The following is a 22,574-nucleotide window of genomic DNA, read 5'->3' as shown; positions in this document are numbered from 1 at the left end:
ATGAGAATAAGGAACAGGAACAACACAGACTTCATGCAACGCCCCACCTGTCTCACATGAAGAAGAAGAAGAAGATGGTAATCACATTAAAATAAGTTCATAAAAACATGAACATTTAAATACATGAGTTACACATTATACAGACCGTGAGTGCCGTAGTTTAAAGATATGATATATTTCCTGTTCCCCTGGGGCAAACATCTGTACCACAGACTCTCGTCGTGGATGTCGTGGTGCCCTCTATTGTCCAATCAGAAATGTTTTTCCTTATATTGATATTTGTTGTTAAATTAACTTTAATTAGGTTTTGTGTTGATTAATCAGATTCTAACAAGAAATAAACGCATTAATACATAAATAAAACTCAGTATAATACAAATAAAACTACATGGACATGTTAACTGGTGTGTTCATATGGAGACACATGCAAACTCAAGAGAAACACAGAATACTGTGCACTAACATTTAAAATGTTTAAACAAAAGTTTGCCATTTTTAAAACTAAATTGTAAAAACCAAATATAAAGTGTCTTTCTGTCTATTGTCCATCTGATTTTTAAAGTTCCTCACTCAGCTTTCCTTCTCTCATTTTTAATGTTGTGGCGCCCTCTAGTGGGCAAAGTCTGAAATCAACATTTTATTTTTTTCCACACAGTACTGGTGTGGCATTTAGCAGCCTGATGGCCAGAGGAAAGTGACTGTTTCTGAGTCAGCGGATGCTGCGGAACCTCCTACCAGACGCCAGCACGGAGAACAGTCCATGGTGGGTGTGGGTAGGCTCGCTGAGGATCTGGTGAGCTCTGGCTAGGCAGTGGAGTCCCAATGATCTTCTCCACTGTCCTCACCACTCTCTGCAGAGTCTTCCAGTCTGAGGCCTTGCAGCTCCCAGACCAGATAGAGATGCAGCTGGTCAGCACGCTTTTGATGGTCCCCCTGCAGAAGGTGGAGAGGATGGGAGGGTGGGGGTTTGGGGACGCCCTTCTCATCGCTGCTGGGCTTCCTTCACCAGGGAGGTGGTGTGAAGTGTCCAGCCCGAGGTTGTCTGTGATGTGAACCCCCAGGAACTTGGTACTGCTGACGACCTCCATCGTTGTATCATAGATGAGGAGTGGTGTGTGGCTGAGTCGGTATCTTCTGAAGTCGACGATGATCTCAAAGTCGACTATCAACATTTAATAGCATTAAATGAAGATCTATTATCTCAGTAATATTGTTTCCTCATCATTTTTTGCAGCACTCTGATTCCCTTTAAATGCTAAATGTAATCCCTTCAGATACTTATTCATCTCACAGAGAAAGTATAAACACACATTGTACACACAACATATTGTGAACTATGAGGTGGGATTCGAACTTGCGACACTGGAGTTTTGCTCCAAATAATGCAAAAAATCCTCTACAGCTATTGACGACCGATCAGGCCGGGATTCGAACCACAACCGGGATATCTATGTAGTGAGGTATTAGAATCGGCAGGTGACTTAATTTTCTCACCGAGCCGAAATAGCTCAGTTGGGAGAGCGTTAGACTGAAGATCTAAAGGTCCCTGGTTCGATCCCGGGTTTCGGCAGAACAAACTCAAGGAAGAGTGCTTTTGAGGTCAGATTTGAATCCCGGTCAGCTAGTCTTCTATAAAGTTCCTAAATGTAAAACTTAGTTACAATTATCTCAACTGCAAATGGAATTGGTAGACGTTGAAGACACATTTTTTTAATAATATTACTCAAATAAAAGTCTTAAAGTATTTGATATGTACTGTATCTAAAGCAATTGTCTGACTGTACTTGTAGAGTAAAAGTATTACAAAAAGTGGGGAGTGGTCTTTCAACTGGAAGGCTGTGGGTTCAATTTCCGGCTCTGCTCGTCTGTATGTGTCCTTGAGCAAGACACTTAACCCCATGTTACAGCATGTGAATGGGTATGAAAGATGTGTGAAAGGGTGAATCCTATAGTGTAAAGCAGCTCATCAGGACTAGAAAATCTCTATAGAAATACAGACCATTTACCAACTTTTCTCCTATTGATTTACAAAGATAGTTATGGGATAATGTAGTGGAGTGAATTAGTAAAGTAAAAGTAGCTAGAAATATAAATAACAAAGTAAAGTAGAGATACGTGAATATTGTACTTCAGAACATAACAACACTGAATGTAACTACGACAAATAAAAAAAACAAGGGAAATGTTAAACGACCTGTCATGGGCGTGTCCTATGCGTGACGTCACATCAGACCTTGTTTTGGAGGAAGTGGACGGAGCTAGGCTAGCCGTAGCTACTAGCGCTTGTTAGCTTGACAGGAAAAGCAAAAGCGTCAAGGAGCGACACACACACACACGGACGGACAGACAGACAGAGCATCCGAGCGAATCTTTTCTCTCACAAAAAGGAGAAGATCGCCGTTGGCAGCAGCAGCAGCGCTGTTGATTTCACGGTTAGCCGCGAGTGTAGCTGTCAAAGAGAATTTAGCTGTCGACGTGTTGTTGTTTTTGTGAACGTCAGACATTTATCGCCGCTGTTAGCTTCCCTGTTAGCTAGCCTGCGCGTTAGCGAACGTTCCCAGTCAAGACAGAGGGAGGAAAACAAAGTCCACCTTTGACATTTGTTTTTGTGTGTTTTTACCGCAGGACCGTCCGTCAGGTGAGTTTGTGGTGACTTGAATTTAACGGTTTCTATTTGTCAGTAATTATTCTACTTATGTCTAAGCTAACTAAATGCTAGCTTAAATTATGAAGTGTAACTGTTGTTTTGTCATTTTTCTTTTCTTTCTTTTTTAAAAAAAACAAAAAACGCTGTTTTAGAAAATGTTTTCTATCAGATAACGGTAAAAAAAAACAATCCTAAGACATTTCCTTTACTGTTTTCCAGCAATGTTTCACCACTTGCTAATCGTTCTTGGAAGTGTTTTTCTTTGATGCAGTTATGGTCATTTGACAAAATGTCGAGTCAGTACAATATGCTGCTTTATTGACGGTAACCAGGTGAATCGTCAGCTCGATACAAACGGTGTATGTTACAGCGATATATGTGTGTGTTAAATCCTAACTTGCGTTGTTGCTATGCTAATCTTGCTTGCCAAGTCATGGTTCCGTTAGTCGTGTGTTTTTAAACCATGTGATCGGTCCCTGACACAGTGTCATGGGGTGCAGATTATGCCACTCTTGCCTCTCAATAGCACTGATATGGATTCAAATATCATGTCTTTTGACTTACATCAGCGGTGGCTCGTGTTAAGTGCATTTTCTTTTTCATAATTTAGGTCCAAGCTGGATGGAAAGATAGTTTTAAGCCTTTCATTTAAAGTTAAGAGTTTATGGACTTTGACCATTACAGCTGTATGAGGTTGTTTATGATTACAAAGCACACTCAGCCTCACAGTCCAATGCTGAGTGATGTCTTTAACAGGCCACAGAGATGAGTGTTTGATCAGCCATGGATTTTACCCTCAAAGTATTCTGTGGCTTTGATGTAGGGCTGCAATAATGACAATTCTAATTATTGATTTTTGTTTCTTGATTAACTGATGACCAAAACACAGGGAAATGTGAGAAATCTCATTTACGACTTATTGTTTGGTCCTCTGACTGAAGATATCTACATTTTCTGTTTTTTGTCTTAGTAGAGAAACAAAGAAAACACAAAAAAAACATTCCAATCAATTATTCGATTGACATAGCTGGTAAATAATTTAGTAATCAGTTATAAATCAGTTTAATTTTGCAGACCTATTCTGATGATCCACATTTACTAACTAAAAGACACAGTTTCCTCAATGACAGAAGAAAGGCATTTTTGTCTTAGTAGATGACGGTTCACCAAAGATATCCTCATGGATTTATGATACAGAACAATTATCTCACACAATGGTCACACAAATTAATTTTCCACTAATTCCACTCATGTTCCATTTTCTAATATATTGTAATGTTCATGTTTCTTCATTCAAGAGAATTGTGAGTTTGTTTCTATTGATTTGATTTGTAAGAAGCATAATTATCAGAGCGTTGACACAAACGTCAGCTCAGCTTGGCAGCTCCAGTACTGCTTTGTTTAAATTATTTCCAAAGAGAAATCAGATTGTAAAGCATTGTTCGTTCCATGAATTGTGTTCATTTGTCATGACACAATGCCTTGCAGCATATTGTTAATGCCCATGGGTAGAGGTTGACTGATGTGGGGGTTTTCCATGGCCGATGCCTGTTGACCATTAATGGTTTGTACCACAGAGCAATTATATACAGTATTTTCAATGAAAACAATCCCATACACTACATATTAAGTACATAAAACAGGTCACCAGATACCTAAAGAAATGCATTTTTGGATGACCTGGAAATATTAATCAATTAATCAATGAGAGCAAAAAAAAGCCTCAATTGATTAATAAATACTAATCAGCCCATGCCAATGATTTAAAAATGGTTTATATCAGCTCCACCTTTACTCATAACCTGTAACTAAACATTTTTTGTTGTCTCTGAAGTGAAAGAAATACTTCTTAGTTTCATTCACAGAACTTTGTTCATTTCTTTGAATGGGTGTATTTTAAGATGCTCGCAGAGCGGATCATCTTTCAGCAAAAACTGTTGGCTGATATCATAGGGGTCATTAAGAGGGAGAGGCCGTATTCATCGTCTGTGAGCAGCACCAGCACTGGTCTGCGTCTGTAAGGAATAATCTGGATGTTGTCTTTTTCAGCTGTGGCACAATGACGTCAAGGAAGAAAGTTCTTCTCAAAGTCATCATCCTGGGAGACTCTGGGTGAGTGTTGTTGAAAAACAAACAACGACAGCTGGTGTCACTGTAAAGACAACGCATTAGATTCTCTGCCATGTTCTTCATCGATGTCTTGTGATGCTTTTTCCTCTAGAGTTGGGAAGACCTCACTGATGAACCAGTATGTGAATAAGAAGTTCAGTAACCAGTACAAAGCAACAATAGGCGCAGATTTCCTCACAAAAGAAGTCATGGTCGATGACAGACTTGTCACAATGCAGGTAATGACTTTTTTTCTCATTGAAATGATCAAATCTAAAATAATCAGAAGAATGAAGCAGTGGTGATAAACTGATGTGATACGTATTTCTCATAATGATAATGAACTTGTTCGTCTTTTAATGTTTTTTAACCTTTGAGAAAAGTCTATTTGAAGATTTAATGAAAAGCTTCAAGTTTCTATAACATAACATATGACGAGGGCTGCAACTCACGATTACAAACTTGAAATGATGTTCTCAAAAGTCTTAAACTACAATCAATAAGTTTTAATCATTTCTTTGTCATATGGAGCAAAGAAACCACAAAATATTCACATTTAACACCCTGAAAATTCAGTTAGCTTAAAAGGTAACTGATAATCGATGAATCGTTATAGCCTAACTTATATTAAAATGCTGGATGAGTAAAATGGAGGCAGCATTTTATATATATGTATATATATATATATGTACATATATATATATACATATATATATATATAGATTGTCATATATATATATATATACATATAATCAAATTTATTTAACACTATGGCTTTCATAATACAATTATATATCTATTACATAAACCACTTGGATGACAAAGTGAGTTGACGTGACGCTAGAATAAAAATAAATCAGGTAAATCGGCACCTTTTACCCAATGGTACCCTTTATTTGGTACCTTCCAATTGTAGTCGGAAGTCGGAATGTCCGACTTAAAGTTGGAGCAACCTCACATATCCTCACGTCAGTCGTAAAAACTGCTACTTTTTACGGTTAGCCGCACCTCTGTCTTATTTGTTTTACATTAAGTCAGTCATTTACATAGTAGTTTTCCATGTTTTATCTTCGGACATGTTGCTATGCTGTTGGTGTATGCAAAATACCATGTAGAGGTATTTTTTATACCTCTAACTAGTAATGATAACAGTGTCCAGCCAGAGATGTATATGCTTGGAACCACAGTTACTCTTTACAAAATAACAAAATTGGTGAAAAATGAGTCTGAACATCAGAGTTTGAACCCGTTTGTCTCTCCTTGTTTTTGTGTCACAGATCTGGGACACAGCAGGTCAGGAGAGGTTCCAGTCTTTAGGTGTTGCGTTCTACCGCGGAGCAGATTGCTGCGTCCTGGTGTTCGACGTGACTGCACCCAACACCTTCAAGACCCTTGACAGCTGGAGGGACGAGTTCTTGATCCAGGCCAGCCCTCGAGACCCTGAGAACTTCCCCTTTGTGGTACTCGGCAACAAGATCGACTTGGAGAACAGACAGGTGGGTCCATCATGGGATCATCAGCTTTGTGTTTATTTCTCATGATTTGCAGGGAAATGCATGTTTACAATTGGCCACAAGTGAAGCTTTAAATATGTCTTTAAATCTCGAGACAAAAGACATATTTAAAGTACTTTATCGTCTGTACTTCTCAGATATTTAAAGTTTCCAAATGTAACTTTCGCTCTTCTGTGTTTCAGGTAACAACCAAGCGAGCGCAGGCTTGGTGTCAGAGCAAGAACAACATCCCATATTTTGAAACCAGTGCCAAGGAGGCAATTAACGTGGAGCAGGCCTTCCAGACTATTGCACGCAACGCTCTTAAACAGGTAACAGGAGGCCGGCAGTTTGATCTCGTCTCTGAGGGACTGACACTGAGTCAGCACCATCTTTGTCTAGAACATGGCTGCCAGCAGCTTCACAAGGGGAAAAACTGATTTTAGCCACTTAGCAAAAGGCTCACCTGATAAAATCTGTCAACTCAAGGACAAAATGTGTCACAAGTCAAATTGCAATTGAAAAATCATATTTCAGCCCCTACTGTGAACTGATTCCACTCTCCTGCACCAAAGTCTATCGAGAAAATCAGCAATCATAGCTCACCGGGACATTGGAGCTAAGATGTCCTAGATATAAGCATGTGTGTGTTTTATAGTTAAGTGGTTAAAATGTGTGTGTTTGCACACAGCTCTGACTCTGTGACAGTATTAACAGTAAAAACGTAAAACCACCCTTTAAAAGCCTGAACTATCTCTTTAGAGATGGGAGGTGCTCTGCCAGACTCTCACATGATACCGTCTCATTGCAGGAGACCGAGGTGGAGTTGTACAACGAGTTCCCTGAACCACTTAAGCTGGACAGGCACGAACGAGCCAAGCCGTCGGCAGAGACCTGCAGCTGCTGAGGACTCCGGGGATCGCCAGTGTGGTGGCAGGGGGTTGACCTTTGCCCCCACGACCCTGTCTTGCCTTGTCTATATATCCCTTTTCCCATCGCCCACTGTGTTAAACCCTGATGCCCAACGTACAAGCAGCAAGCCACTCATAGAGTATACTACGACTACGACACACACACACACACACACACACACACGAACATGCTGCACTCCCATCCTTATGTATACAAGTTACACATTTTTATAAAATACAAGTCTCCTAGCCCAAAGAACACGTTATAGGAAACATGACATTTACGACGCTTATTACTTCCCAGTTTGTCTCCAGGTGGTGGTTTTGGGCCAATCTCAGTCCAGTTCCTTGTACAATGCTGCTGTCACACCCAGTTCTTTTGGTTCTAATTGCTTTTATTTGGATACTCAAAGTAGTAGATTGAAGCATTATCTCTATATATGTTCGTGTTGGAGGTTTTTTTTTGTTTATTTGTTTATTTTTCTTTTTAATCAAAGCTTCTTTAGCAGTGCTGGTTGTTTTCGTACATTTCACAGCCTGCCACTGCCGCATGGCCACGCCCCCCTCCACTCCCCTGCCCTCCCCACCTTCTCATTTTACTCATTTTGTGGCTTAAAATTTTGTCTCGCACTCAAAAACACTCGACACCACGATTTCAATTTACCTGATGCAACCTTAAAAACAAAGGAAACAAATACAAGGACACTGCAGTCGTGAAGGATCATCAGAGCGCATGAAGGTGCATGTGTGGATCGCGTTAACGCGCTGGTTCATTAGAGTAGAAGTGGAAAAATCCAAGTCCATCAGACGAGTTTGTACAGATGTTTTTTTGTTCGCTTTTCTTTTTTTAAACAATAATCTACGACAATAAACGCAGTTGTAGCCCAGCGCGAGGACATCATGTGAATCCAGATTATAAATCACGAGTGCTGTTTTTCTCGTTATTCTTGAAACAATAGACATGAAATGAACCAAATAGTCCTGGACACGAGGGATTGTTGTTTCTTTCTTTTTCAGTATAATACAGTATAAATATCATTTCTAAGTCAGTACCGTTCACTAGTACATTTTCTCTTTACTGTCGGCTGCCGCAAGACTTTGTATATTTGCAAACCTCTCGATCATTATGGGTTTTGGGGCTAAAAAGAAATGAAAAAGTTGTGTTGTAAATCTTCATATCTGACTGCCAGATGCTCGTGTTGGCAAACAGTAAAAGTGCTTGATATCTGACCGATCTGTTCGTGTTTAAACTTTGAAAATGTATCACAGATTACATACAACAACAAAAATGTGCCGGGGGGGGACCGGCATTCATCGTTATTATATCGTTAATATGATCAATGCATTGCATCTACATCGTTTCAGTGTCTTTGCGTTTCAAGTAATAAGGGTAATAAAAAATCTTGGATAAAGCACATTGTATTTATTTATTTATTTATTTATTTATTCAGGAAAAATTATGTTTTGTGAATCTGAAGAAAAACAGAATTCTTTTTTTTTTAATCCAAATTTGTTTTGACAATCTGGACAGCACAAACACATGGAATCCGATTTTGTTTTGGTTTTGTTTGTTTATTAATCAGATCAAATCAGAAGTCTTGGATCACACCATGTGACCCACACATCAAAAACAATCAAAGTGAAGCACAGCTGAACGATTTGGATCAAAATATCTATTGTGATACTTTTTTCCTCAACACAAACTTCAGTTCAGTGTTTCTTGTGTTGAATTGAACACAAAATAAAGCTTTAACACATAAATGATCATCAAAACATAAACTAATGAACTCCAGTGCAAGAGTAAAATCTCAGTGATATGGTTTCAAACATGACTACAACATGGAAGATTAAAATGTATAGCCGTCTCTTTCATTGTTGATGGAGAAGTTTGTACGAGGCATCTTCACAAGGAGTTCATACACTTTTGATTGATTGTTAATTATTCACCCATTTAATGGATTAGTTTGGTCCAGAAAATGTAAAACAAATGTTTCCCCAAACCACAAAATGATGTTCTCAAGTGTCTGGTTCTGTCCACAAACCAAACTTCTATTCAGTTTAAATGTTTTCTTTGGTGTGTGGAGCAAAGAAACCATTTTTTAGAATAAAACGATGAATCGTTGCATTTTGAATTTCATCCATGTTTGAAACCTGTGCCTCAAACACGGTCACATCTACACTGTGCAATTAACGAGTGATAGTCTGTCTGAAAAATCTGATTTAAACTTAAGATATCCTCTAATTTAAGGAAAAATGTTAAGATGTTTTCCCTCAAACGTAAAGTAGAAGAGAGGAGACGTAAACTATGTTCAGAACTTGAGTTTTACGTCCAGGTTCAGAACTTCAGTGGATTCTTGGTTTCTTATTGGTTCCCTGAAGAGCTCCTGTAGATTTGGGTCGTTTCTTTGTTTCTTCTTCGCTCTCACACGTGTTGGACTTCTTCCTCTTTGAAGGTGACCCGTTCTTCAGCCAGCTCATCATCATCTTGCTGCTGCCTGTGGGTTTGGGCTCCTGCGGGTGTCAAAGGTCAGATTTCACAGTTGAAACATGTTTCAACTGTTTTCTGAATGTGTGATTGATGAATAAACACAGTATTATCTTTATTTTTACCTTCTTGCTGTTGAGATCCAGCGGCTGAAGACACTCTGGAGAGTTGTTGCGCGAGTTGTTGACGAGTGAAGAGACGGGGTGAAAGGTCAGAGTGTTTTTGGACTGGAGCAGCTTCAGAGCATCCTGAGACTTCACTTTACCAAAGTCCAGCCATCTCCTCACTTCTTCCTCTCCCTCCAGGATGGCCGGCATCCTGGAACACAAATGAAGAGTGAGTGTGTGTGTGTGTGTGTGTGTGGGACAGTGTCGTCGCTGATCTGCTGCATCACACAGGGTGAGTGTATCAGCTACAGAGCTGCTGTTTCTTTTAAAGGATGTTTGACCTTTGACCTGCACCAGAAACAATGCTGTTCTCATTCATACGTGCAGTAAGCATCAGTTTCAGAATGTAAGACGCACACTCAGTCCACTGTAGAAAAACGGCAACACAAGATGTCTGTAAAACCGTAAAGCAAGGCCCTTAACCAAATAACATTTAAATGGACTATTCTATGATAAAAGCTGTTTTAAGAAATCTAGAGATACAAAAGACAAAAGTTTTCCTTTTTTTACAGCAAGTGTTGTTTTGACACTTTAGATCTTTAGACACTAAAACTGTGGTTTCAGATTATATTCCTCCATCTATTTATGCTGTGAATGTATGGCTGCAACTCACACTTTTTAATCATTTTAACGATTAATTCTTCTATTATTTTCTTAGAGAGGCTCTGCAGTTGTGCTGAGATAGAGTCAGCACTGTTTATGGCACATGTGACTCTGGTCAGAGAATCACAAAGTCATTTTCTGGTAAGATACTTGTACTTTTACTCAAGTATCCCTTTAAGGTACTTTATACAAGACTACACAGACCGTCCTTAAACAGGAGACAGAACCTGCAGCTTGTCAGCCAGTGAACAGTGAACTGGAGCCTCTCATTAACAATGTCTAACTCTTAAAGGGGCCAGCACCTTATCAAGTAGTCTTACCATTAAATGCCCAGAATAACCCAGAAGTTCCCAGATCCATTATTCATGCATGGAACATGTATAACACATAACAGCATTTAAAAGTTACAGGAAAAAGAACGATGTCAACGTTTGTTTCCTATAACCAGAAAATGTCAGAAATGTTGTTTCGGTGTTTTCTCAAACCTTGACATGATGATGATGATCTCAAAAGTCTTTTTTGTCCACAAACCAAAATGAATCAGTTTAATTCTTTCCTTGTTAAATGGAGCAAAGAAACAAATAAAAACAAATCACATTTAAGATGCTGAAAAACTCACTTATTAAAACGCTCAAACCAAAAATCTAATTCATTGAACATTGATTTATTAATCGATAACTTTATTATTTTTTAATCGATAACTTGTGTCAATGTTAACGAGAAGCAACGCAGATGCACTGCACACACACACACACACACACACACACACACAGACCACAGGTGTGATTACCTGCCATGGATGTCTTGCAGATTGGGTGAAGCATCCACAGTGATTACAGTGTAAGTGTACAGAGGTTCTCCACCCTCTGGTGGTGTCCAGCAGTCAAACAGTCCAGCCATGGTCAGCAGCCTCCAACCAGTCCACTCACGTGGAGCTTCTCCTTCCTGTCCGACACAACACAGCAGAGATCAGACGGGCAGAGTGAGTCACTCAAGTGCTGGAAAAGTCCACAACTACACAACAACAGGTTTTATTATACAGCTGGAAATCCCAGTGATTACGGAACCACCTGGTGGATTCATGCAGGAGATTTTCAGCCGCTCCAATTTCCGCTACAGCTGCATTCACTCTACTTTCTTCAAAACTAAAGACAACCTGGCACAAACCTCTGTCATGTCCAGGGAGACCTTTTCTGCAGAGCGTGCCTTCTTTGAGGTTGCAGGGTCACTGGATCCTGATGAACCCTGAGGGAAGTAGATGAAGAACGGCTGCTTCTGTTTCTCCTGCCTCTTCCACTCATAAAAACCATCAGCCAGGATGACGCAGCGCTGTCCTTTGTTCATCGGGTACTTGGAGGAGAAAAAAAGAGTGATGGGGTAAGTAAGATGAGGTGAGGTGAGGTGAGGCGAGTAGCGTTCCACACTGAAGTATCTGTAACTGTACGCACCTTGTAGGTTTTCTTCTCCAGGATATTCTCACTGCGGCAGTTGCTGGTGCTGTAGTGCATCTTGCTCGGATCATCCTGCTTGAACCAAGCAGGTACGAGACCCCAGCGCATCACAGCCAACACACGCTCGTCCACAGGAGCATCCTGAGGACACACAAGGACTCAACATTTCATTTATTTACTTATTCCACAGGGTAGATTTAAACAAAAACAATATTATATATATATTTTAAAGGATGTCCATATAAGGAGTTGTGTATTATTCCCAAGGGTGCACCTGCGGCACAGAGCACTAACGGTTAAACTCGGACATTTCTATTCTAAACTGTTTGGTGTATTTAGCGACAGCACTGACGAAAGCCGGAAACACTGAAATGAATCACAATCCATTCAGCTGTGTTTCACTTCACTCACTGAGTCATACTGAGTCTGCGCTGCAGTCATGCAGAACGAACCGAACCATTCAGTAAACAAAACTGTTTAGAGAACCGATTCTAAAAACCCTAAAATAATTTTCCCATCACTAGTGTAGTGGCCGTGTGTCAATTTAACTAAATGAAATGTCAAAACTATTGCACCCTGGGCAGGTAGTATACTCATGCAAAAGAAAGCTGAATGTACACACTGGGCTATTGAGGTTTGAATTGTTTTTTTAATCCAGTAAAACAAACAAATCCACTGTCTCTTCTGCTCTGGTAAAAAAAAACATATGCCCCCCACCCAGGTGCACTCCTGTCTTTATACTTATGAGTCCCCCAAGTGCCCACGAGTGCATCTAACACAAACATTGCAATAAAGATAACCCAATAAAAAACTAAACATTTTAAACAATATCCCTTTAATGCATGAATTATAACAACCTCAGTCAGGATTTTTATTCATCTATTCATCAAACGTAACTATAATGTAAACAAAATGAGCTATAATATATAAACTATTTGGAAATTTCCCCAGAAGGCACATCTTTCTGGAAAACTGGAAAGCTTTTGCCTCGGGCCCCCAAAAGTCTGTAAACCGCCCCTGCTCACATGTCTACTTGTCCACTTTACTGTCCTTCAGTTAAACCAGGTTCTGTTCACTACTGACCTTATCGAAGTGCTGCTGGGACAGCAGGACGGGACTCATGGACTGCGGACTCCTGTTGTAAGAGGGCTTGTACTTTTCCGCATCTCCGTCCCTCCAGCGGGGCTGTCTCCTCCGTCCACCTCGGTCTCTGTAGGACGAGGCTCGGCTCAGCTCGTCGGGAGCCAGAGTGCAGGCGGTTCTTCCACACATGTTTACGTCTCAGGAACGAAAAGCTAAGTAAACAAGTCCACAGTATTAGCACGCTAGCTTCTTTTACTCTTTAGGGAACACATTTGCTGCAGAAACACTTTTTTAAAAAACCTGTCACAGTGTTTATTTACCTCTGTGTTGGCGTAGACTGCGTAGACTGTGTAGACTGTGAGTGGATGTTGCGCAGAGATTCGCCCGGACAGAGTTCGTCTAACGCGGGACGAAGTATGACGTAGATGCGCTCACAGCAGCCCCACCCGCGCTTTTGCCGCGAAGGCCCACCCCTAGGTTCTTCTTTGTTGGTTGTAATGTCGGTTGGCAACCCAGCGTAATAGGCGCATTACTGCCACCTTCTGTTTTGGAGTGTGGAACGCGTCAATCGATATACACTATATATAGAACCATTGTATTGTTAATTAAAAACTTAAATTAAATTCAAAATAAATTCAGATACATTTTTGTCGTGTTTCAGTTAATGTCGCTGTGTTGTGGCTTCTTATTTGTGTTGTGGTGATTTGCACTCCAGGGCCACCGTATTATTATAATTATTGCCAAAACCCCACAGACAAATATAACACCGACATATGATGTCCAGCAGGTGGCGACATTCTATGATGTATTGTATTGGGACGACGAAGAAGAATCTCCCCCCTGTCTTCTTCAATAACTGGACTGAAAAATGGCGGCGTCCCTGTGCCGTGTCGGGAGCACCGTGGGTCAAACCCTCGCCAAAACCCGTAGTGTAAGTGTTTAATTTAAAAACCAGTCCGTAATATATGTTTAAAATGACGCATGTATTCACATTATAATGGTTTTAGTCTGTTTAATGGGTCGCTGTACAGTTGCGTAAGGGGAGGTGGGCGCTAACCGGTTAGCACTAGCTGGCTAGCAGCGAATGCAAGGTCACCTGACAACTCCGGTAAAACATGTATTTAAGGCCACTTTAGTGTCATTTTAACTGTTTAAACGTGTTTAATTTAAACCACAGTGTTGTTGCTTCACTCGTATATGTTAGTATTTAAAGGTCAGCAGTCGTGAGGCTGGTCAATTGTCCTCAGTTGCCCCCAAACCTCAGCTGAGCTTCCTGGCTAACTGCTTTAGCTCAGTGACTTTGGAAAGACATTAGTTGACATCCTGCTTGTTTTACGACAGTATAGTGTTTGGTTGGTTTAGATGCACATTTTAAGCACATTGATTTATAACGCGAACACTAACATGTGCCACTGAGAGTCTGGTTTGGTCAGCACGGGTCCGGTCATGTGAAAATAAAGTCCAGCTTTCTGAGGGAAAAAAAGATATTAATGATATTTCACATAATTAAATTTCCTAAAAGTGTTGTTTTTTTAATGGGAAGATAAATAGTTATCTATATAAACACATGTATGATGCAAAATTAATCAATAAATACAAAACAAAAATAATTATATGTACGTCTTTGTACTCAAGAGTTTGAGTACATATCACAATACTAAAGACATAAAATGCAAAAGGAAGTTTTTATGTTTTATAAAATCTGCACAACTATATCCTAGCAGACGTGTAGTTGTTTCAGTTCCAATTACATAAAGCTGTATTTGTCCCCAGGAGGCAACTCGAGGTACTAGTGGACTGCATTTAGAAGATGTTTTGGTTTAGCTGTCCCCTTTAAGCTTTGCCCACTCGAGGTTGTTGGTGTCTTGAGTGGCCATGATGGAGGGGTAGATCATTGTCCTCTCTAAAATCCTGGGTCAGGGGTCTCACCTCTGCCTCTGGATTTGTTGGGAGGGACAAGACCTGAAATACACAGCAGATGCTGACATTGGTTTAGCTCCCATTCTGTAATTTTACCCATCATTCCCCATGTGTCACTTTCCATTTGTGATTTTGTGACACATGGCATATCAGTCAGCAGCTCCTCCTGCTAAAAGATGGAGCTGGTCACTCATTTAGTGAGAACTTGGAAAGACTTCTTGTAGTATTGGACACACAGTGATCGTCTGACACTGAGGAGTGTGAGCTTTGCTTTATACATGATTTGTGGAGTTAATCTGTTGTTCCTGGATTACGTTTAAAAAGAACAGCAACAGATGATATCATGTGTAGTGTGATGGATATTTGAAAGTGTTTCTCACACACGTTTAATATGAAAAGTATGTGAATGTGAGTAATGCCCTGTTTTCACAGCTCATGCCTTTTTCTCTTCTGTTTGTAGCCTATTCTGCTGTCTCTCAGGCGAGGACAAGCCTCCATTAGTTATGCACAGAGCATCGCAGGAGCCCCTGAAACCCAACTTACTACCCTGGAAAATGGTTTGAAGGTTGCTTCAGAGGAGACTGGACATGCCACATGCACTGTAAGAACACAGCACCATGGGGTTTTCATTGACTTGTTAAAACTGTTTTGATCAGAGAGAACTGTAGATGAACGTGTCCTCCATTCTCATTGTTTCTCTCCTGTCACAGGTTGGGCTGTGGATCAATGCTGGTAGTCGCTATGAGAGGGAGAAGAACAATGGAACAGGCTTCTTCCTGGAGCACCTGGCTTTCAAGGTGGACATCACTAAACTTTATGACCTTTTATATTGTGTAATATTGGGTTTTGTTATGTCATGTCATGAGGGCTTTTACAGGCTGTGTTTCCAACATGGGGCAGATTTACAACAGCCCTGCTCCAAAACTGCCACATGGTATCAAATGTGCTCCATTGGTATATTAGAAGTTTTGACCTTGTTTTGATGACAGAGGTACTGTATGTGTTAATGAATATTTCCACAGAGCACTGTTCATTTTATTCACCTTTCTCACTTTTCCTCAGGGAACAAAGAAATACCCCCAGACAGCTTTGGAGCAGGAGGTGGAGTCCATGGGTGCTCACCTGAGCTCCTACACATCTCGGGAGCACACAGCATATTACATGAAGGCTCTGGCCAAGGACCTGCCCAAAGGTGACTTGACCTGTTGTTTAAAAGTAGTGGAATTAACAATACTGAAGTTTTGATAACCTGACATTTAAGCTGTCTGGGTGTAGATAATTGTTTTCAAGTTTGAAAAACTGTTGATACCATTGCAATAATTGGAATTCAGTTGAATAAGTTACTGTTGTATGCTCATTGTTAACAGGCCCATGTGCAGCATAAATTACCATTACTACATTGACATGAAAGAAAAAAAGCCTAGCCAACATGAAAGAACCAGAGCCTGAACTGATTGTGATTTCAAAATGTGTTGATTTTGCATACGTCTGTGATTCAGCTGTGCTACAGGTGGAGAAAAAAAGTCCAGAATTCCCTTAATCTCATCCTTTAGTGTTATCTGTTACAAGTTAAGAATCCATGAGAATACAGTTCAGAGCATCAGCCGATTTCTCATCAGCTGATCAAACAAGAGCACACTCCCAGTCTGCTGAGCTAAAAACCACTGATGGAGCATAAATAACAGCAGTGGAAGTGAAATAAGCTCGGTAGATCAGTAACCACGACCATCTTTCCTTCTTCCAGCCGTGGAGTTGCTGTCAGAGGTGGTGCAGGGCTGCTCACTGAACGAGGCAGAGATCGAGCAGCAGAGGAAGGTGGTGCTGCGTGAGCTGGAGGAAGCTGAGGGAAACCTGCAGGACGTTTGTCTGGACCTGCTGCACTCCACGGCCTTCCAGGGAACTTCACTGGGACACAGTGTGCTGGGACCCTCTGAAAATGCCAAGTAGGAGGAACAGCAGCTCAGACACAGTTTATCATTAGTCTTCATCATCTTAGTGCAACTTTTTCAACTGTTGTCATCACCTTTATATAATTATCACGTTGAAACAATATAATCATTACACCTTGAAAACAACGCAGTGTTTAGAGAATGTCTGTGATGATTCTTTAAGTAACACATCAACAAACATGTAAATATTGACATTTTGGTGATTGTTATATTTTTTCAGAAATCTTGATTGCAACTTAGCCTTGGCTACAAAAATATGCCGGACACCTTTTTGCATTGTCCTTACCAGAGAAGCATAAGTAAAATAAAACTTACCACAGCTCATCTTCATTTCTTCCAGGAATTTGACCCGTCAGGACCTAGTTGATTACGTCAACAGCCACTACAAGGCCCCACGCATGGTGCTGGCTGCTGCTGGAGGTAAAACCGTCTTCCTCCTAAAGTCGAGTTCACGCGACATCATTTTCAGCCCGACATGTTTTGTACGTCACAGACAATCGGCACGCGTTCAGCCGCTTGCAGATTGTGAAATATTTAAAGACCGTCAATGACCCTTTAACCCAGATCTTATTTCCAGCTTAGTGTTAAATGAATTCATGTCTGTGACAACTTAAGGCTGACGGAAATAAAACGGTGGTACATCAGAGAGACGGAGAGCATCGCTCTTCCTGGTTTAGCTCTGTGCCCTTTAAGCTTTGCCCACTCGAGGTTGTTGGTGTCTTGAGTGGCCATGATAGAGGGGTAGATTATTGTCCTCTCTAAAAACCTGGGTCAGGGGTCTCACCTCTGCCTCTGGACCTGTTGGGAGGGACAAGACCTGAAATACACAGCAGATGCTGACATTGGTTTAGCTCCTATTCTTTGGTTTTACACATTATGTGTCCACGTGTCACTTTTCATGTGTGTTTCTGTGACATCAGTCAGCAGCTCCTCCTGCTGGTCACTCATTTAGTGAGAACTCAGAAAGACTTCTTGTAGTGTTGGACGCACAGTGATCCTCTGACTCTGAAAGTAGAGCAGCGTCAACTTTGCTTTATACCAATGATGTGTGGGGTTAATCTGTTGTCCCTGGATTACGTGACTGAGTTGGCGTGTTTTTTTCATGTGCTTCCTCTACAGGTGTGAACCACGATGAGCTGGTCGGTTTGGCCCAGTCTCACTTCAGTGGGGTTTCCTTTGAGTACGAGGACGATGCTGTCCCTGTGCTGCCACCCTGCAGATATACAGGCAGCGAGGTGAGACGCCCGTTACTGAGAGTTTTTCACTGTCTTTTGTCAGCTTCGTCACTACACACACACATATATATATATATATATATATACATATATATGTATATATATGTGTATGTGTGTGTGTGTATATATATATACACATATATGTGTATGTATAGATATATGTGTGTGTGTGTGTGTGTGTGTGTGTGTATATATATATATATGTGTGTAAATAAATTAGAGAATAGAGAAGATATTAGAGAGAGAAAAAAGAAAAAGAGCTCCTGTCACACCACTACGGGGCTGATTTCTGCAGCTGCTCTGTGTGTGTCTGGGGGGCAGCTCTATAAGCAGCTACAACTCAGATATTACTTCCTTTATTTTATATTTAAAATCATTCAAAGGGATCTTTTTTTACCTGAAGATTATTCCAGTGCCATGAGCCAGATGATTAAAGTGCAGATATTTGGTAGACTTGAGATTGTGTCTGCCTTTTTAAGAGTGTAAACATTTTCTGGACTCTAACCACAGTTAGCGTGGCTGATCTGTTCTCCGCTGATCCTTCCTCAGATCCGTATGCGTGATGATGCTATCCCTCTGGCACATGTTGCCATCGCTGTGGAGGGGGCGAGTGCTGCTAGCCCAGACATCGTCACTCTCATGGTGGCCAACTCCATCATCGGCAGCTATGACCTCACCTTCGGCGGTGGACCGGTAATAACTCCTGAAATAAATTCCTCGCACTGGTTCAGTTCTGTCCCCTTTAAGCTTTGCCCACTCGAGGTTGTTGATGCCTTGAGTGGCCATGATGGAGGGGTAGATTATCGTTCTCTCTGAGACCCTGGGTCAGGGGTCTCACCTCTGCCTCTGGACCTGTTGGGAGGAATAAGACCTGAAACACACAGCAGATTCCGACATTCATTAACACGCGTTAAACAACGAGGCCGCACGTCTCCAAACCACCTGTGATTTGTGACTAGCTCAGCAGGGATCTTGGAGTGATAATTCTGTTCTTTTAAAAGTGCGGCTCTATGAGGCTCTGACTGTGTGTGCACACCACTGTTGCCGGGAAACCAGCCTGACATACGAGCACTTGCTCTCACTGAAAACATGGCTGCTGAAGGAAAACCTGCATGGGAGCCTTCAAACACTTCTAAAAATCTAAAGAATGTGAAAAAAACCTGTCTCTCACTCTCGCGTTCACTGTCCTTGTCGTCGTTGTCTTCTTGTGTTCGGAGTTTGTGTCAATTATGTAAATCAAAAATTAACTTTTTTAATGACATCACACTTTCTACCAGCCTGAGATAGTTATGGAAACATTTCACTGTGGACGAACCAAGGATAAATGTCACAAGTAAAATAATGAAGCTGGTAGCTAAAGAGAGTCATTGAGTGCTGCTCACACACCCAGTGTGGCCCAGGTCCGTGTGCCAGTACCTCACAGAACTGCACATGTATATATCTACGAGGTGTGAACGGGTCAGTGAAACAGTAGAACACGAGTATCTTCTCCTTCCTCTCACTTGCAGCATCTCAGCAGCCGCCTCGCTCGCATGGCAGTGGAGCACAACCTGTGTCACAGCTTCCAGGCCTTTCACTCCTCCTACAGCGACACGGGTCTGTTCGGAGTTTACTTTGTCGCTGATAAAATGCACATCGAAGACATGGTTCACTGGACCCAGAACGCCTGGTGAGTAAAGTGTAAAGTGTAAAATGTTAGGTCAGTTAACGACACACGTGTTAATAACTCCTGTGTCGACGCAGGATCAACCTGTGCACCACAGTGACGGAGAGCGACGTCGCCAGAGGCAAGATCGCTCTGAAGGCCAGTCTGGTTGGACAGCTCAACGGTACGTGAACACGTCTGTCTCGTCTCTGTGTTAGAGGACGGTTCAGTGTCTGTAGAGACACAATTTTAATATGATGTGACCCAGGATAACGTGCATTATATTATGAAAGCCACAGTATAACAGGGTTTCCACGGGTCCTTGAAATACTTGAACGTTTGTGAATTTGAAAAAATAAATAAATCAAGGCCCTTGAACGTTTTTGAAATTTCTTTTCTTTTTGGGAAAAAAGAAATAAGTTAGGTTGATATTTACGTAAATGTCTGTGATGCCTGGAAAATTCCAAGATCTGTCTCACCAAAGACTGACAATCACTGACAATCACTGACAAGTTGCCCTCCCATCATAAGCTGTGTCAGCACATTCAGTCCTTGTATTTGAGGAAATTGGTCGTGGAAGGTCACACCCAAGTCTCCCTGAATCACAACTCCACAAATCTTTTGTTGTTGTTTAGGAACGACACCAATTTGTGACGACATCGGCAGACACATCCTGAACTACGGCAGACGTATTCCTCTGGCTGAGTGGGACGCTCGCATCGATGTGAGTTGATGGTGTCGAGTAGTTTTTTTCCCTGGACTGTGAAACTGTTTATCGTAAAAAAAAGAACTGATTGTGTGATCAGGTAAAAACTGCAGTCTTCCTGCAGCTCTGAGCTCTGACCTCCTCCTCCTCCTCCTCATCCTTGCTTTTAGGCGGTGACCCCCAGCATGGTGCGCGACATCTGCTCTAAATACATCTACGACAAATGTCTCGCCGTAGCAGCTGTCGGTGAGTTCTGCCGTGTGGTTTTCACTGCCCAATGTGTGCAAAGTATGACTACTTCCTGTTCAAACAATTTACAGCAGATAGAGGGATTTTATTTGAAATAAAAAATAATGTATTGTATTATGTTTTTAGTAGTTATTCTTACAAAATAAATGCACTTTTTCATGTTCTTTCAGTTTAGTAGTGCTTTTTATTAAATCAAATCTACATTTTTACATATGCAGCTTGTTGTAAAATCCACAGTCATGTAACAGAGCAGTTATGTTCATCTATACTGTGCGTCTTAAAACAAGACCGTTACCAGTTATTGGGAGTTCATTTTCAGCCAATTGTAACATTACACTGTTTCCTTCTAACCTGGCTTTCATAATAAGTGTCGCTGTCTATGATCAACCTAAAAAATAGCTTCCAGTCATTAAAAGGTTTTTATGTTATTGTTATTTTTAGTCTTGTTAGTCATTCCACAACTGACATAATGCATCAGTGGTAACAGGGTGTTCGTTATTATTCAGAAATCAGGATTCCAGTCACAGCTCGGCCATAAAAATAGCTTCATGTTTAGTTTTAATAGTCATGCCACGACTCTTGTCATACATTAGCAGGAACAGGAAGTCGTCACACTTTGCTCATGCACAGAAAAACTGCTCCATTTACATTTTGTGATGTTTTTTTTGTTGTTTTTTTGTCTAATATGACCTTCCTGTCTGTCCTCTAGGTCCCGTCGAGCAGGTCCCAGACTACAACAGAATGCGCAGTGCCATGTACTGGCTCAGGTTTTAAGACATCCAGTGGTTTTGCTGTGTGTGTGTGTGTGTGTCCAACATTTGCCGCTCATCCTCCTCCCAAAACTTAACTCACTCTCCTCCTGTCGTCACTGTGAGAGTGAACACATGAGGATTGTCCACCCTCTGTCCACTCACACAGGTCCTCATCAGAGGGGGAGGCTGGGGGGGTGAGAGGGAGAGAGAGGGTGGATTGGAATTAAAATCATCATCGACACAATACAGCCCATATTGCACACAGCTCGGAGTATATTTATAATTTGTGTAACATTTGTTTCTGTCCTCTATTGTACATAACAGAAGCTCTCATTCCAGCAAAATAAAAGACTGTAAGAAAAAAGTTACTTATTTCATTTTCAAGTTATGGTCTTATAGCAGCAAAATATTGACCATTAATATAATAATAAATAGCATATAACAGGCATTAATAAGAATATATACAGCATGAGTTTGATATTTTTTGTTCAGTGTTAACATCATAAAAGACCGCACATATTAAAGTGGAATTAAAAACGGTTTTAGCTCGCAGGTTAGCATTATAACTTTAGAGAAACAATGAGTCATTTCAAATGGAAGCAAAAAACAATGAGTACAATTATGAAGTTGAAATCCAGAACAGTTTCATTGGCCGACTCTGTCGTCCAAATACTAGAATTGAACGATGGTATTTCAGTTACCTAGTGTTCTCAGTGTGGACAAAAATAATAATTGAACAAAATAGAAGAAGCAGCTGAACTTCCCTCACCATTTCAGACATTTAAGACCTGTGACAGTTGTGTTCTGTCACTAGTTCTCAGTTATTTCACAGCCAAGGAACCCCGGAACAATTAAAGGAAATATTAAATATTAATATTGTGTAATTAATATCTCTATTTCCCTTGGTGAAATTTGATGGTAAATTGTTCACATCGTTCTTTTATATATTTATATATGTATATATGTATATATATATTAATGTATGTATATATATTTATATATATATATATATACACATATATACATACATATATAGATATATATGTGTATGTATATAAAAAAGATGTGAACAATTTACTATGTATATATATATACATATGTATATATATATGTGTGTATATGTATATACATATGTGTATGTATATATATATATACATATGTGTATGTAT

General features: G+C 40.6%; 3 protein-coding genes and 1 non-coding gene across 5 annotated transcripts; 3 read left to right on the top strand and 1 right to left on the bottom strand.

The window, feature by feature from the left end:
* Positions 1-1,497: 1,497 nt before the first annotated feature.
* Positions 1,498-1,570, top strand: trnaf-gaa. The gene has a single exon. It is a non-coding gene; the product is annotated as a tRNA-Phe (tRNA).
* A 701-nt stretch (positions 1,571-2,271) lies between these two features.
* Positions 2,272-8,575, top strand: LOC122768214 (ras-related protein rab7). Its single transcript, XM_044024042.1, has 6 exons — positions 2,272-2,638; positions 4,697-4,759; positions 4,869-4,995; positions 6,034-6,252; positions 6,453-6,581; positions 7,061-8,575. Exons 2-6 carry the CDS (start codon positions 4,707-4,709, stop codon positions 7,154-7,156), a joined length of 624 nt encoding a protein of 207 aa, XP_043879977.1. The 5' UTR covers positions 2,272-2,638; positions 4,697-4,706; the 3' UTR covers positions 7,157-8,575.
* Positions 8,576-8,711: 136 nt separating this feature from the next.
* hmces (5-hydroxymethylcytosine binding, ES cell specific) lies at positions 8,712-13,411 on the bottom strand. 2 transcript variants are annotated; one of them, XM_044024011.1, is made up of 7 exons: positions 13,270-13,411; positions 12,950-13,161; positions 11,864-12,007; positions 11,583-11,765; positions 11,206-11,360; positions 9,795-9,963; positions 8,712-9,677 (listed from the first exon to the last, which is right to left on the bottom strand). In XM_044024011.1, the coding sequence occupies exons 2-7, from the start codon at positions 13,136-13,138 to the stop codon at positions 9,504-9,506; spliced, it is 1,014 nt and encodes a 337-aa protein (XP_043879946.1). In that variant the 5' UTR covers positions 13,139-13,161; positions 13,270-13,411; the 3' UTR covers positions 8,712-9,503. The 2 variants fall into 2 exon arrangements, with proteins under 2 accessions (XP_043879946.1, XP_043879945.1); XM_044024010.1 differs by having other exon boundaries at positions 8,712-9,671; positions 9,771-9,963; positions 13,270-13,405.
* A 365-nt stretch (positions 13,412-13,776) lies between these two features.
* LOC122768190 (cytochrome b-c1 complex subunit 1, mitochondrial) lies at positions 13,777-22,279 on the top strand. Its single transcript, XM_044024002.1, has 13 exons — positions 13,777-13,880; positions 15,330-15,470; positions 15,580-15,666; positions 15,932-16,061; positions 16,614-16,812; positions 17,159-17,238; positions 17,938-18,053; positions 18,603-18,746; positions 19,562-19,722; positions 19,797-19,882; positions 20,334-20,422; positions 20,575-20,650; positions 21,363-22,279. Exons 1-13 carry the CDS (start codon positions 13,818-13,820, stop codon positions 21,425-21,427), a joined length of 1,437 nt encoding a protein of 478 aa, XP_043879937.1. The 5' UTR covers positions 13,777-13,817; the 3' UTR covers positions 21,428-22,279.
* Positions 22,280-22,574: the final 295 nt, after the last annotated feature.

Source organism: Solea senegalensis, linkage group LG4 (genome assembly GCF_019176455.1).
Source record: "Solea senegalensis isolate Sse05_10M linkage group LG4, IFAPA_SoseM_1, whole genome shotgun sequence".
Taxonomy (NCBI): Eukaryota; Metazoa; Chordata; class Actinopteri; order Pleuronectiformes; family Soleidae; genus Solea; species Solea senegalensis.
Note: the sequence above shows the minus strand (reverse complement) of the source record. Positions and strands in the feature narration are given on the sequence as shown.

Bases quoted from the DNA above. Each gene is read 5' to 3' on its own strand.
- LOC122768214 (XM_044024042.1), top strand. From the start codon at position 4,707: ATGACGTCAAGGAAGAAAGTTCTTCTCAAAGTCATCATCCTGGGAGAC. The intron at 4,996-6,033 runs GTAATGACTTTT...TTTGTGTCACAG, and splicing joins ACAGACTTGTCACAATGCAG to ATCTGGGACACAGCAGGTCA. The intron at 6,582-7,060 runs GTAACAGGAGGC...GTCTCATTGCAG, and splicing joins CACGCAACGCTCTTAAACAG to GAGACCGAGGTGGAGTTGTA.
- hmces (XM_044024010.1), bottom strand. From the start codon at position 13,138: ATGTGTGGAAGAACCGCCTGCACTCTGGCTCCCGACGAGCTGAGCCGA. The intron at 11,766-11,863 runs GTGCGTACAGTT...TTCTCCTCCAAG, and splicing joins TGGAGAAGAAAACCTACAAG to TACCCGATGAACAAAGGACA. The intron at 9,672-9,770 runs GTAAAAATAAAG...TGACACCCGCAG, and splicing joins TGGATCTCAACAGCAAGAAG to GAGCCCAAACCCACAGGCAG.
- LOC122768190 (XM_044024002.1), top strand. From the start codon at position 13,818: ATGGCGGCGTCCCTGTGCCGTGTCGGGAGCACCGTGGGTCAAACCCTC. The intron at 19,723-19,796 runs GTGAGTAAAGTG...GTGTCGACGCAG, and splicing joins CACTGGACCCAGAACGCCTG to GATCAACCTGTGCACCACAG. The intron at 19,883-20,333 runs GTACGTGAACAC...GTTGTTGTTTAG, and splicing joins TCTGGTTGGACAGCTCAACG to GAACGACACCAATTTGTGAC.